We start from the raw sequence: 15,820 nt of genomic DNA on the forward strand, positions 1-15,820 counted from the left end.
TACAGAAAAGGCTGCAAGCATTGGACTCAAGTGTGGCAACAGTAGTGAGGTTGGCCCAGAATTGGGCAGTGTTTCGTTCTGCTGTGCATAAGGTCACTATGAGTCGGTACCAACTCGATGGCACCTAACGAACAACAGAGAACGATCTGAGATCAAAGTGTTCACGGCAACCCTACGCGTAGTTGAGAAGCTTAGGTGGCAGTGGGGTACAGTCACTGGTGGTGGAACCGGGAGGAGGGTGACACAATGTGAAGATCAGAGTCTGTGTTAAAGACTGTACTTGTAGTAATTGCTGCACATGTAGCACTTGTTATACACGTAGTAATTGTTGAATAGGTGTATGCTCTGCTGTACACTATTTTCACCATAATTAAAAAGAACTACTTGAATAAGTAAGTAAAAGGACCTAATTCATATCTAGGGAGTAAGAGGAGACCACAGGACTCACACTTCTAGCACACTAATTAATTAATAAAACAACTAAATGATTTTCTTCATCTAAAAACAACTTGTTAAAAGGAACTCCAACTATTCATTGAAAATTTAAATATATTTGATATCTCTTGAAACTATGCTTTCGTGGAAAACTTGCTCACAATTTTCAGGGTATAAAAATAGTCAACCACGTGTCTAACTTTGGAAAGGATGCAGTCTTTGTCTGAATTTGTGAATGAGGTAGTATAAACGCTGACACTTCCTAGGAACTGAGCACGTGATCTCCCGCTTCTCACCTTACCTTTAGGAATGTAGCCCTGAGCTTAGTAACCATCGAGGGGTTTACCCTTATGCTCTCTTGCATGATGGAGGTAAAACTGTAAAAAGAGATAAAAAGGAAGAAGTTGTTTGTAGCACTTTTCATCAAGGGCAAATGTCTGGGTGTCTTGAGTTGATTTGGAAATAACTAAGCAGATGTCGCCATGTCCAAGTTACCTGTCAATTAGCTGCCAAGCAAAGGACAGGTCCCCGACGATGTGCATTGTGATCAGGACCTCCTCTTTAATGTTGATGGTTCTGATCATTTGGTGGAGAAACTTGCGGGTATCCGCCAGAAACTGACACACTTGCAGATTGGACTCCAGCTGGTGGAACTCCTGAACCTATAGGGTATAAATGCATTGAGTTTTCAAATTCGGAAAGGCCTAAAGCATGCTCACTTTTTCTTGAGAACACTCCAAATAAAGCACATGAACTTACTAACGACTGATACAGTTTGTATTTCAAGGTGCAATGCTAGAACTGGATAAACCATGTTACAGGAGAATGCAAGTTTCTGTGATGAGACACGATCCATTATTTACTACCTTGTACATATGTACATAAGGAGCTCTGGTAGCGTAGTGGTTACGAATCGGGCTGTGAACCTTAAGGTCAGCGGTTCGAAACTACCAGCTGCTCCACGGGAGAAAGATGAGGCTTTCTACTCCCGTAAGGATTTACACCCTCGGAAACCCTGTACAGGGTCGCTATGGGTCGGAACCGACTCGACGGCACTTAACAACAACAACAACAACAACAACATATGTACATACAGAACACAATATGTGAATATTCCCCCATTTTTGGAATCAATGAACATACATTGTAAAATCCTAATGTTCAAGATTTGTAGGACCGCTTTTTTTTTTTTTGTAACATTAATATATCTTTTTTTGGGGTCACAATTCAATACATAACAGTATGTGTAGGACTGCTTTTTTTAAAAAATGTTTTTTATTGTGAATTATGTAATAGTTTACATGGGAGAATATTAGCTGTACATTCATTCTATTATATATTATTTCATTGCCATGATTACTACTCCTTCCATGCATCACCAACCAAAGGGTATACCTTGCAAGCCTGCCCCATGGTTGTCAGCACACAGCCCCTCTCCCTTTCTGGGTCTAGAGTCCCCAGCCACTCCATATCTCCAAGTCATTGTCTCTGCCTCCATCTCTGGCATCACCGTCTCCACTCTTCTCCTTTGATGGTCCCAGGGACCTCAGCTCCTGGACTGCAAAGTCAACCACTCCCCTCTTTTTGCTACAAAATGTCTACCTTTACATTTCCAACTCTCACAAGCAGTCCTGATAACAATTATTCACTATTGTATCACAAGAGTCCTATCCCCATCTCCTTTCATCAGCCCTGCTCAGACAGATTGGCTACTACTCAATGGAGATTCTACCTTCCTCTAACCTTCTGGATCTAGGTTCCCTCTTGAAAGTTTGTAAGCCAGTCACTTCTTGCCTTTGTAGCCCCTCCCACCTCCCGTTTTGGGTAGCCAATGTCCAAGTTGCCCATCCCTGTCTACCTTGTGGATGGAGAGGGTGGGAATGATCGTTGCTAAAAAGATTTGTTCCCTCTTATGAGCTACTGCATCCATAGGTGTAGGTCAAGTTCATCAAATTGTATCAGACTATTCTGTTTTGTGTAGGACTGCTTTTAAAAGAAAGCTACATACCCGTGTGGCTCAATTTTCAGTCAAGCAATAGATAGGTATGTACGGGGATAGCAACACTAGTGAGGTAGGAACAGCATAGAATGGTCAACCACTGGAGACCAAAAGGGCAGGAGTTACCTAAGGACAGAGCAGGAGGGTTGGAAACAAAGGAGGAATCGAAACAAGGCACCGGGGAAGTGGGCTAAGTGATGCTACACTGGGGGGATATAGTGCCTGAGATGAAGTCTATGTTGTGTTGAATGTCAAACTGATGATCTTACTCTGAAGCTTCTAATTCACAATAACAAGTTTAAAAAAAAAAAAAAAGTTACATCATTACCAAGCTGCTGGCATTTATACATCAACAAATTCTTTTCATGTATTCTTTGAAACACAGTAATGATTCCACAGTGCCCTGAAATTTTAATACTCAGAAATCAAGGGGTCTGGGCTGCATGCTAAAGTAAATAATGTAGAAGATAAAAAGCATCCAAGTGTTACACAGCTGTTTAAGGCTGTGCTGTGGACAGGGAAATGAAAACAAGTATTCAAAACAGAAATAGCACAAATGTACAGAAGGGAAACGTTGGTATCGAACAGTGGAGTATTATATGTGCTGTCAGTAACAGTAACTGTCCTAGAAACCTTGCAGACATAGAGCCTGTGAGAAACTCCACACAATAAACAAAGTATTACTTATCTCTGTAAAAATGGACACTCATACCAGTGGGACAGAATACAGATTCTGAGTGTACATGATGCTTTCAGTTAATAGTTTATTTTATGGCTATTGTTCTGATGCGTTGTTTAGTCTCTATTTTACACCCATGTAAATAAATTTTCAGGTAAACAAACATACAGTCAAATTGCTAAGGGTGCTCACATCACACACAATCATGTGGTCGCTGTTAAGTGCTGCAAAGTTGGCTCAGACGATACAGGGTTTCAAAGGAGCAGCTGGTGGGTTTGAACTGTGGACCTTGTGGTTCAGCGTCTGATGTTTATCATACAACGCCACAGCAGGAGTACACAATCAAGTTAGGGGAGGTAAAGACAAAACAAAACACTTATCCCCACACTCCCCAGAAAATACAGCAGCTACAAGGCATGGGATCAATACACAACTGTCTTCCTTTTTGAGTATCACTTTCTAGTGTCTCCCAGAAGGCACACACCTTTTCAAAAGCCTAAGAACAGTGTGTACATGCAGTATTGGGTTTTGCCTTTTCTTCCTGACCACAATGTCCCCGATGTTTCTAGACTATTTTTGTAACAATCTGCCCCCTGCCTCACAACTAATGGTACTTGTTTCAAGTTGAAACAAGATTTTTTTTTTTGCTACCATTCTCTTCATGCTGGTAATTACTTCCCCGGATTTAAAGCCCTGTATATAATATTACAGGAGGCCCAGTGGCCCAGTGGTTAAAGGGCCTGGCTGCTAACCAAAAGGGTGGTGGTTTGAACCCACCAGATACTCCGTGGGAGGAAGATGTGGCAATCTGATTCTGTAAACATTTACAACTTTGGAAACCCTATGGGGCAGTTCTACTTTGTCCTTATAGGGTTGCTGTGAGCCGGAAATGACCCGAGGGCAATGGCTGGAATATAATGTTACAATGAGCCTATTAACATGGATTGCTTTCTTCTTTTGATGCAACAGTAGATTGCATATACAGAAGTAGATTCCTGGGTGGATCCCAAAGTACGAGTTATGATCTAAAAATTGTCATTTAACAAGATTCTCCTTACCTCCTCCAAAGCTTGGATGAGTTGCACAGTTTTTCTGCCCGCAGCGGTAGAATCATCATAGTTTAAAGACAGTATTTGCTTTGAGATCTCTCGGAACCAAGCTTGAAGGTTTTCTATTAATACAGAAATAAGGGAAGACTACTGAAATCCCACAATTTTTCTACCAGTGGCTGTGAGCTTAATGAAAGCACCTTTTACAAGTCCAGTTCTTACTCACGAGGCTTTTACTATGTGCCTAATGTTGTTGCTCCCAGAAATTCTCCAAACAACAACAGGTGAGAGACCAGGAATGTGTGACCAGTAGAATAAAGGACACATTCTCTATATGTTAACAGAGTCTATCAGATCTGGAAGAAATGATGGAAGACCCAAGGGTGTGCTTTAAAGGATATATGCAGAGGTGATGGGGGCAGAGGGAGGGGAGGATTTGGGAAAGACTGAAGGACACCTCAGTCTCCAGAGATGAAGGGACAAGCATGCACTGGAGAGACAGTGGCCCATCTGGAGGGGGCAGAGGGAAGCCCATCATGTGAGTTGTGGGAGAGGGATGCAGAGTTCCCAGGTTGGCATCTACCTTCACAGAGCAGAGAGAGAAGGCCATTCACACGCTCTGAGCACCCTCAGGCCAAGTACTATCTGCGGAGGCATGGACTGTCCTTCACAGATGGAGCCCAAGTGCTGACCTATGAAGAGTCCTATCTAGGGACTGTCACCAAGATCCGTCCAGATCCCAAGTCTGTGTTCTTCTTACCTCCCATGTTGATTTCTTAGAAACATAAAACTTTAAAAAAATTTTACTTTAGTTTTGTTTTACCAATGGGCTATTATCATTGGCATGAGGGACACTAGTTGTAATTTTAAAGTTTTCTCTTTTTTGGAAGGATTGAGGGATAGCTATGAAATAGTAGGGAGAACAGTTTGGAGCCTGAGGTGCTAAGTTGAATGTGGGCTCTGGACCTTTGTTACCCTCAATGGAATGATCACATTTTTCATCTTCAGTTTCCTTGTATGTAAAATAAGGATACAGAAGCGTATCTGCTAGGGTTGTGAAGACCAAATGAGAAATATCAGTGAAAGTACTTCTTGCGTTGAACACCGCTATATAGCCAGAATGAGTAGCAGGTGGCAGTCCTGAATGACCTCTGAAACAAACCTGGTATTTATAAGCACCCAATGGACTCCTGGTGTGGTGCTGTAGGACCAGCATTGGACTGTGAACCACAAGGCTGGCAGTTCAAATCCACCAGCCGCTCCGTGGAAACTTTACAGAGGGTTGCTATGAGTTAGAATCGACTTGACAGCACTTAACAACAACAACAAAAGGAATCGGCTGGAGACCTGCTGCGGCACTCTAAGCTCACCACTGGACTGCTAACCACAAGGATGGTGGTTCAAACCCACCAGCAGCATCTTGAAAACCCTATACAGGGTCGCATTGAGTTGGAACCAACTCGACGGCACTCAACAACAACAAAGGAGTTCTGTTGTGGCATTGTAGGCTAAGCACTGTACTGCTGAAAGCAAGCTTGGTGGTTCACATCCAAGAGCAGCTCCTTAGAAACCCGACATAGGGTCACAAGAGTTGGAACTGACTCCACAGCACACAACAGTGGAGCACAACACTACTCTGATACACAGACAGGGTCACCATGAGGTGGGATCAACTCAACGGCAACAGGTGGAAAAGAGACACTAACACCCAATGTGGTGATACTGTGGCAGGTGGGCTCTTGGCTCTGAGTTACATTCTGAGGCCCTGTAAAGCTTGTGGTCAATTTCTATCACATCAGGGCAAACTGGCCTGACTCCTGGAAATGATACTGTAGGCTAATTCCTCATACATTAAATAAATCTTCAATATCAGTATACTAAAATAGTGATAACAAGCTCATAGTGATTAAAGATAGCCAAGTTATGTTTTATATATAAAAAGCTACACTATTAAGCAATTCTACTGTATAATTTTGGAGTCCTGGTGTGGTGCTGCAGAGTAATTTGCTGGACAGCAACGTCAGTTTGAACCACAAATTTGGTGGTTCAAACCCACCAGGCGCTCCTCGGAAACCCCATACAGGGTCGCCATGAGTCAGAACCGACTTGATGGCACTTAACAACAACTGTATAATTAACTTCATTGGAAATGAATCTGATAGTTAAAATGACATTACGCATATGTTAAAAAAGTCTGTCAGCTGAAAGTTCAGAATTGTCTTTCAGGATAAACACTTGAAGTGATGCCACAATACACTATAGAGAAAATGTCTTAAAGGAGCTGGCCTCAAATCATTTAGGTAAAACTTGAGTTGTGCTTGCATTTTGAAGTTCCAATGCTTGCTACAACAGGGATAAACCTTGAAAACATGATGCTGAGTGAAATAATAATCAGACAGAAAAGGACAGATATAATAGGGTCCCAGTTACAGTAAACATCCAAAACAGGCAAATGCATAGAGGCTGAAGTATATTAACGGTTATCAAGGTGACTGGGAGGGACACCTCACTTCAGTGATGGATAATGAGAAAACTAGCACACAGATAGTGGTGATAGGTTGAACAACATGAGAACACAGTCAGTGTCACTGAACTGCATGCACACACAAGTGGTTGAGATGGCAAATGTTTTGATTTATAGGCTACCTCAGAAATACTGTATGTTTGGTTCCAGATAACTGCCAATATCATAATAAAGCAAGTCACGAGAATTTTTTTGCTTCCCAAATAAGCAAACATAAAACTAAACCAAAGACAGCAAACAACTCCACTGCCACCGAGTCGATTCCAACTGACAGTGAGCCAGCTGGCCAGTGCACTACTGCTCCTGAGGGCTCCTGGGACTGTCAGTCTTTATGGGAGGAGCCTCACTTTTCTCCCAAGGAGCGGCTGGTGGGTTTGAACCACTGACTTTGTGGCTAGCAGCCCAATGTTTAACCCATGGTACCACCTGGGTTTCCGTTTGGTTTTCCAAGGCATTTAAAAGTCATGTTTATACTATCTTGTAGTCTATGATATCTGCAATAGCAGCATTATGAAATATTCTGAAATAATGTGAGGATTACCAAAACATGACAGGGATATGAAGTAAGCACACACTGTTGGAAAAACGGTGCCAACAGATTTACGTCATGCAAGGTTGCCAGAAAATTCCAGTTTTCAAAAGCAAAAAATAAAATGTATTTGTGAAGTGTGAGGTGTGCCTGTATACTGTTTTCACAAAAATAATAATAAAACACAGAAAGGTCTACTGATCCCCTCTTTTGCCATTAGATGGCTGATGTATTGATGAGTATGAACAAGAACCAAACCACCTTAGACGACAAGTACCTTGGGTATCATCTACGTTGGTAGTTATTAATATTCTTGGGTGATGATTCTTTCTGAGAAGATCATGAAAGCTACAGCTCCTCTCCTCCCCTGACTCAAACACACGGACACTTAGAAATATAATTTTGCAGACTGTTCAGAGGGGAAGTTTTGTTTCTGTGAAGTCTACTCACGAACTATAGTATGAAAACCTCTGATTCAGGCTACTCCCAGCTTTCAGAGATAAAGAACCTAAAGACCCGAGAAGGCAGCAAGACTGTCTGCGGGGAAGACAAGTTAGAAGCGGCAAAAACTAAACTTCAGATCTTTAGCTGTAGCTGTGTGCCGCAGAGTCGAAGAATTTCTTCTGACAGAGACTGTGCAGTGCCAAAATCAAAGAGGGAGATGCTAGGGTAGGGAACGGCCCAAAGGACTTCGGACTATGTCAGTTTCTAACACTTCCATAGACTGTGTATACACTACAAAGACACCAAGATGTCCTCGTCAGCAATCACCATTTTTCTCCACTCTGGTTAGGGGCTTCACTCCGGAGAAGACATCAGCGAGCTCGGTCATGCGCTCTGAGCCCTCCTTCTTATAAAGCTCCCACTTGGTTTGCTTTTCAGAAAGCATCTGCTTGAACATCTATTGAGACAGAAAAGATTTCTTAACCTAGGAGTCAAGCCAAATCAGGCTGTTTATTGACAAAGCCTGAGGGGGACCCCAATTTATTATAATATCTATATTTAGATACCTCAAGAGTTCTGGTGTGGTGCTGTAGGATAAGCACTGGACTGCTAACCACAAGGTTGATGGTTCAGCCACCAGCTGCTCCTCAGAAACCCTATACAGAGTTTGCTTGAGGTCAGAACTGACTCAATGGCACTTAACAACAGCAACCAGGAGCCCTCGGGGCACAGTGGATTCAGAGCATTGGGCTCCCTGAAAGGGTAGCAGTTCAAACTCAACAGAACAGCTGCTCCGGGGGAGAGAGATGAGGCTGTCTGCTCCCATAAAGGTTTACAGCCTCGGGACCCCTTTGAAGTGTAATAATCTGTCCTACAGGGTCTCTCTGAGTTGCCACTGACTCAGGGATAGTGAATGGGGTGGGAAGGGGCCCTGGTGGATTACTAGTTAAGTGTTCCGCTGCTGACTGAAAACTGCTCCCTGGGAGAAAGATGTGGCAGTCTGCGCCCATAAAGACTCCAATCTTGGACGCCCTACGGGGCAGTTCTGAAGCTGAGGCAGTGCCCCAGGTGGACGTAGGACCTTGTTCCCTGAGAGCAGAGAACCATGCTCCCTTCCCTGAGAGGTCACACCTTCACTGCTGTGAGCCTTTGATAAAAGTCCACAATCCTCATTAGGATGCAACTGCCAGGGATCTTGTGCACTTGTGCCTATCACTGTCTCCCCAGGGAAAGTAGACGCTAGAGGATTAAATGTCGTTAACTGCTAAATCCTATCCTCTTTTTAAAGAACCACCTTGGCATCTAGAGTCTGTAGCTTAAATCATGGAGACGTAAGTAGCTTAAATTAAGACATAAGCACTAAATCGTTCAGTTTTTGTTTTACATATTTAATCACATATATAAACATACTAAGACTTTGGCACTTATCCATTCGGCATCTTTACCTCTTTGAGTATAAACTCAAATTGTGCAGTATCTAGCAGCAACTGGAAGAGGATCTTGGGATTGTACCTCGAGTCTGTTAGAATCTGGTCCTTGATTTGACGCAGACGTTTGTTGTTTGGGTCACAGGCTAGTAATGGCAAGAACAAAGAGTTATCAATCTATGAACCGTGTTAAAAATATCTATGGAATCTACAATAAATAAGTAGGCACTGAGTTTCATTAATTTTAAGCAGTGAAAGTCATCAGCAAAACGTATATTAATAACAGATGATGAAGTAAGTTTTAGGTTGTCAAGCTCTGGAGCACTGCTGAACCGCAAGACATGACAAATGGATCAGACACAGAATGTCGTCTCTGAGAGATTGCTGAGCCCGAAAAACAAGCCGTGGATCAGTGCTCCCACCCTCGTAAGCATTTCAGGGGAAAGACACAGCTGTATTTTACATACACATTACACACAGATATAAAGCTTTGCAAACCCTATACAGAGTCTCCATGAGTCACAACCAAGTAGACAGTATAGCACCACCACCACCACCATCATATGTATGAAGGACCGCCGGAAGAATATGTGTTGCACTGTTAACCACACAGCCAGCACTTCGAATGTACCAGCCGCTCTGTGAGAAAAAGATGAGGCATTCTGTCTCCATAAAAATTTACAGACTCACACACTCTATTCAGGGTTGCTGAGTTGAAAATGTCTCCACAGCACACAACTACCACCACCACATAAGTGTGTGTGCATATTAAAGTGACAAGAAGACAACAGTTACCATAGTTTTAATGCAGTGACCACTGGGGAATAGATATGAGGTTTGGAGTTGGAGGGGAGATCAAACGAAATTCAGGAAGGGGCTTTCATCTTTAACACTTCTCTACTTTTTAAGTTTGACATGAGCAGTTAAAGTGTATAAAGTGTAACAATATAGTAACGACTGTAAACACAGCGAGGCTCCCTGAACCATCAGAAAGGCCCAAAGGAATGGCAGGTGGTCAGAGCTGTCTGGACCGTCCATTACAAAAGCAGAAAGAGTTAAGGCAACTTGGCAAAGGTAACAGAGACAGTGACTGACCCAGGGACAAAACACTAACTATCTTGATTCCCAGGCCAGCCTATCAGCTACCAAAGCTGAACTATGTCAAAGAAAATAAACACTACATTCAAAGAAAATTATGCCATCAAAACCACTGATTATTTGTTGAGATTAGTTTTTTGGGCCAGTTACTTATCTAAAAAGATGTAGGAGAATAGGTGAAGGCAAGGATACTTACAAGCAAAAACTAACCCAAACTGTATATAAAACCAAATTAAAAAAAAAACCAATAGAAATTGTTTTTAGCCATAAAGTTCACAGCTGAATCAAGTATAAGGACTTCACAGGCTGCTCTAGTACTGTAGGTGTGAATTCTCCCATGTGCCCCAACAAATACCGCAGCATAGCTGGCAAGGCTGACAGGAAGGTCTTCGGTAGTTGCATTAATATTAAAGGCCTATCAACCAGCTTTCCTAGACCTCTCCTTTCCCCCCTGCCCCATTTATATCACAGGACGGTTGGTATGAGTAGAATGAGTTTTCTAGGTGAACATGTGTTGAGGAGTACAATTTGGGGCTCTTCAGTTATGGCGAAGCTGGTGGAAAACACTGCCATCGAATCGATTCGGACTCATAGTGACCCCTACAGAACAGAGAAGAACTGCTTTCTCCTAGGGTTTTGGTGACTGGACATCTTCCCAGGAGCAGACAGCCTCTTCCCTTTCCTGTGGATGCTGCTGGAACTTAACCACTGATTTTGCAGTTAGCTTAACCAATGCTTAACCCACTATGCCACCAGGGCCTCTTGAGCCTTGGAGGGCCATTTTAAATACTGATCTCAGATATTCCATTGGGAAGGGCACTGTTTTCATAGGAAACTGCAGGGTTTGATTCGTCATGCATTCTCCAGAAAGAGCTGGGAAGAAACTACATTGGAACTGGTAAGTGATTACCCAGAGCGGGCACTGTTTCAGTTTACATTTGTCTAACTAATAAAGAAAACAAAAACTCAGAAGGAGTCCCACTTGTCTTTATACTTGTTCCAATTCATCAAGACACCTGATATTAACTTGCTTTCGTTTTTGGATAGAGAACAGGACAATCTAGTTGGCGGACAAACAGTTTAGATTCCTCACTGGGTATCAACGCTTAGCCATTTCTGCTTATTTTTTTCAGATGGGCCTGTCAAGAATCAGACCCAGGGAACCAAGAAGACAGATCCCACCACAGTGGTGACTTCGGGGGGTCAGTCTTCGATAGCCAGCACTGCAGAAGTACAGAAAGCCTCAGCGACACGGCTGCGGCAGGTTCACAGTACCTGACGGGCCATCCCTCCTGCACACCATGACCCAAACACCATGAAAATGTGGAATGAGTAGTTACTTTCCTACCTCTGACACATAACCGGATGGGCCATCCATCTGTTTTGGGTCAACTCTGACCTTGTGCAATCAGGGCAGGCAATTTTCAGGCACAGAAATGAAAAGCAGATGTGGCAGATAATAAAAGCACAGGCCTCTAAGGAGCGGAGGTTGTCCCTGGCACGGGTGCAGGTCCGGGGACCTACGGGCTCCCAGAACCTGGGCTTGGCTGTCAGGCACAATCGTGCAGAAGATGAAGATGAGGCTGAGTCACTGGAAAACCACAGTCGGTTTTACAAAATGATAAAATGGTCGTTTATATATTCTGGTGAATTTCAGACTTCTGGTAAAGGAGATCGTAGTCTGAGTCAATGGAGTAAAATCCCTCAAGCTAGACCTGGAATTTATGCCAAAATAAATTACAAACAGATCTGTCAGATCATGAAAAACTTCAGCTACAGCATTCCCTCTGTGGGAAAGTTGGAAATTGGAAAGGGATCTAGGCCAGTAAGTAAAATGATGAAAAAAAAAGGAAAGTAGCACTTGTGAGTAGAGGTTTTAAAAAGCTGGAGGTTTCTAGTCTGAGCAGAAAGGCCACACTTTCAAAGATACGAAGGATGGGGGCAGTCCAACTACTGTTTTCACTTGTGACCACTCATGGGAAGTGGGAGCAGATGGTAGCTCCAGGGACTAGGAGGTGACAGTGGAAGTCTATCTCGACCGGAAGGTTGTGACACAAGGGGCTCGTTACTGAGGGAAGCAGCAAAACAAGCTGGGATGGCCTGCTTTTCTAGAGACTGCGCTTTATCTGAAAGCACAAGGAAGTATCGAAGGCAGGGTTGGTCCTTAGGGTAGATCCTAAGAAATGTTTGTTGCATGAAAAACAAAAAGCAGAGACCTTCCCAGGGTTGCTGAATCACACAACTCTGACAGGGAGGAGCATGCCGCTCTGGATGAGTGAATTCATTAACAACGCCCATCAAGCATTTACCAAGTATAAAGAACCGTGCCAGCTCTGAACAAGTTCAGAGGTGTGACTTAACCAGCCTACTGATTTTCCTACTGTGAAACCAGGGTTCGCAGAGTCAGAGACTCCTGGAGCATGAAGTTAAATTTCCTCATAGTCCTCAGGACCTCAGGGTACCTGACAAAGGACAGCTGGTTCAGGTATGAAACTGACATGTACACATTGATGCAAAAGTGGCTGAGCCAAAGAAGCAACTTCATTCTCCTCCAAGAGCTCTCTCTTGCTAACCCACAGTGTGCCACGGAGTAGATGGTAACTGGGAAAGCCTTTGTAGAGGGTGACATAAATGGCCGCCATCTTTCATGCCTTACCTGAGTCTGCGGTATGAAGCATCAGCCACCGGATGGCAACGTTGCAGTCCCTCAGACAATTCAGATGCCTTGGGATGTTGTCCAGGACCACCTCCTCCCGTAAGTAGCCTTCTTTCAGAAACTGCTGCACCTGAGCATGCACTCGCTCACTGACTGTAGCATATCTGCTTGCCTTTGGGGGAAAAATCTTGAATTATGTTCAAAGAAAGAACGAACCATTTATCTTGAAAACGAATCACATTCAAATGAATCCTTTGACAAATAATAAACCTCTAAATGAGGTTTGAAGGAGCTCTGGTAGCATAGTGGTTACGAATCAGGCTGCTAACCTCAGGGTGAGCAGTTCAAAACTACCAGCGGTTCTGCAGGAGAAAGATAAGGCTTTCTGCTCCGGTAAAGATTTACAGCCTCGGAAACCCTATGAAGGGTCGCTACGAGTTGGAACCAACTCCACAGCACAAAACCACCAACCAACCAGATGAGGTTGAATCACGATTAGACAGACGTTTCTGAGGCTCAAAGGCTGACACTTAAAACAACATTTGATTCTGTTATTCTTCAGTGCTTTAGGTTCCCATTCAACAAATTCCACACGAGTTGTTCAGTGACAGCGATTACATTCTTCACAACGTGTGAATGCTTTCAGTATTTCCATTCTGGTTGTTTTGTTTCCATCCATCTAGTTTCCTTGCTTCTGGTAGTCTCACTTTTGTTTTAACGTAATGGTTGATTATTTAGTCTCCTATAGGTGATTCTTTTAAAGGATGGTACTTAAGGGTGATGTTCATTACTTTTTCGGTCACAGTTAAGGCTGTGGCTTTTGTAGACTCTTCGTCTTGTAGACTAGTTTCTTGAATCTTTGGTTTCCTTTTTTCTCTTTTGCTCGGGATGAATAGAGATGTTAGATGGGATATATTTTTTTAACAGAGCACTGGACTTAGAAATAAGAGACTACATCCTAGTTCTGACTGGGATTAAATACTGGTATAAATTTGAGCTTAACTTTTGTATATTGGCTTCTTTAAACGTCAAATAGAAAACTGGAACACGTGACCCCTTAGGTCTATTCTGTTCTTCACTCAGCTGAAAAGAAACATACAGTCAGATGCCAAATTGTCTGTCCTTCCTTATTAGTATGCACCAAAGATACAAGGGGGAGCAGAAATCAAAAGGTAAGACGTCTAGAGGTATACATAAAGCTTAACTAAAAAAACATGCCTCAGTATTTCAAAATTTAATTTTCAAGCTAGCCTTTTGAGAATCTATTAATTTTGCAAAACAAGAATTAAAATAAAATTCCAATGTTATTATCCTAGTCAGGGTACTTTAAAATGATCATAGGGTATTTCATTAGAAGACTCTGAAGAAACTACTTACAGTGTTGTAAATAAGAAAACACAAACACCAAAAAGTAGGCATTTTGGTAATGAAAAATTAATGCTCTGGTGCATGTAAGTATAGATGTTTTACTACTTTCTCCAATGTATTTCTAGGAGATATACCAATGTTGAAGTTTTCTGTTTTATTTATGGTAGGCAATTTATTTGAGTACAACACACAGAAATGTTTGGAGACATCATTCTGTCCAGATTGGAAATTCAAAGACCAAGACAGTCAGGCTGAGGGGGCACTCTGGTTTAGAAATCTGTTATTCTCTCCAAGGAAGACTTAAGGATTATTCTTCTATCTCACACATAGATTTCCTCCTGCTTTGTGTTCTTGTCAAGGAGACAGGATACAGCGATTTAAATTCTGAAGTGATGAATGAGTTGTCTTGTTGCATATCATAAGTGACGAATTCAAATGATAGCAATAGGGCATATTGTGGACATTCAGTTACCGCCATCAACATTTACCCTACTGATAGAAACAGATTCAGTTCAGGTAGTCATGAAATCAGTTCTGCCCCTAAGGGCATGGTCTTTAGGCACAGTAAATGGATGGAGTCAACTGAAGCCCTATGTTGTGCTTATTCATCATAGGACGGTCCATTTTCCCCAGGGCCCAAGTCTCCCATTTACACATATCACATGATTCAAAAAGCAATAAAAACCTACCAAAATTCACTGTTCCATCATCACTGCACTAAGACTGTTTATGTGGAGAGCTTCCAAATTCCTTGGGATAGCTACTTAACCTGTTTCCCACCTCATATATGACACTTGTAGTTATTGGAGAATTCTTCCTGGTTAATCAGAACCTACCTGTTCTCTGACATTGGATAAGTCCAGTGTATTGTTTAAAGCTGTTTTTGCAGCTTTGTAAGGTTCCCAAGCATCTGCCAGATTTACTGTGATTCCCATGTAAATGCTAATTACCTGAAAGAAGAGACATTCATTTGTTCAATATTTGTGAAACACTTACTTCAAGGTAAGGGCACAACATTACAAAAGACACTACCCAGTCCTTCCTTCAAGTTAAATATTGTTTACTCCATTCCACAGAAAATACAAGAGTTTTCAAATAAATGAAGAGAATTCAACACATTTGTGGAAAATCCCAATTTCTATTAATTCCACCTCCCCCCCACCCCCGCAACTTTTTGAAGCCTCCTTATAAAGAAACATATCCTTCCTCATCAGGATTTCCAAACAGAAGAGTGGCAACATTTTTATTCATGGGAAAAGAACCAAAATAAGATTTTCCTTTCTTTTCAATCTGCCAGGATGCTTTCACAGGTATGTAGTAACGTAGTGGTTAGAATCTGGCTGTGAACCACAAGGTCAGCAGTATGAAACTACCAGCTGTTCCGCGGGAGAAAGATGAGGTTTTCTGCTCCCGTAAAGATTTACAGCCTTGGAAGCCCTGTATAGGGTCACTAAGGGTCAGAACCGACTCATGGCACTTAACAACAACAACAACAACATTAGAGTGTTGATGCTGTAGGATAAGCACTGAACTGCTAACTATGAGATCAAAACTCAACAGCTGCTCTTGGGAACCCAATATGCTATGAGTCTGAATGGAGTCGATGTAGTAA

General features: G+C 42.4%; 1 protein-coding gene across 1 annotated transcript in view; it reads right to left on the reverse strand.

The window, feature by feature from the left end:
- Window positions 1-15,820, reverse strand: part of KIAA0196 (KIAA0196 ortholog) — a 54,473-nt gene that overhangs the window by 28,163 nt on the left and 10,490 nt on the right. Inside the window, exons 7-13 of the mRNA XM_006830702.1 lie at window positions 15,045-15,158; window positions 12,841-13,012; window positions 9,105-9,232; window positions 7,987-8,116; window positions 4,172-4,284; window positions 931-1,097; window positions 737-812 (exon numbers count right to left, since the gene is read on the reverse strand). Coding sequence (XP_006830765.1) covers window positions 737-812; window positions 931-1,097; window positions 4,172-4,284; window positions 7,987-8,116; window positions 9,105-9,232; window positions 12,841-13,012; window positions 15,045-15,158 — 900 coding nt within the window. The remainder of the gene's footprint in view (window positions 1-736; window positions 813-930; window positions 1,098-4,171; window positions 4,285-7,986; window positions 8,117-9,104; window positions 9,233-12,840; window positions 13,013-15,044; window positions 15,159-15,820) is intronic.

Source organism: Chrysochloris asiatica, unplaced genomic scaffold (genome assembly GCF_000296735.1).
Source record: "Chrysochloris asiatica unplaced genomic scaffold, ChrAsi1.0 scaffold00001, whole genome shotgun sequence".
Lineage (NCBI taxonomy): Eukaryota > Metazoa > Chordata > Mammalia > Afrosoricida > Chrysochloridae > Chrysochloris > Chrysochloris asiatica.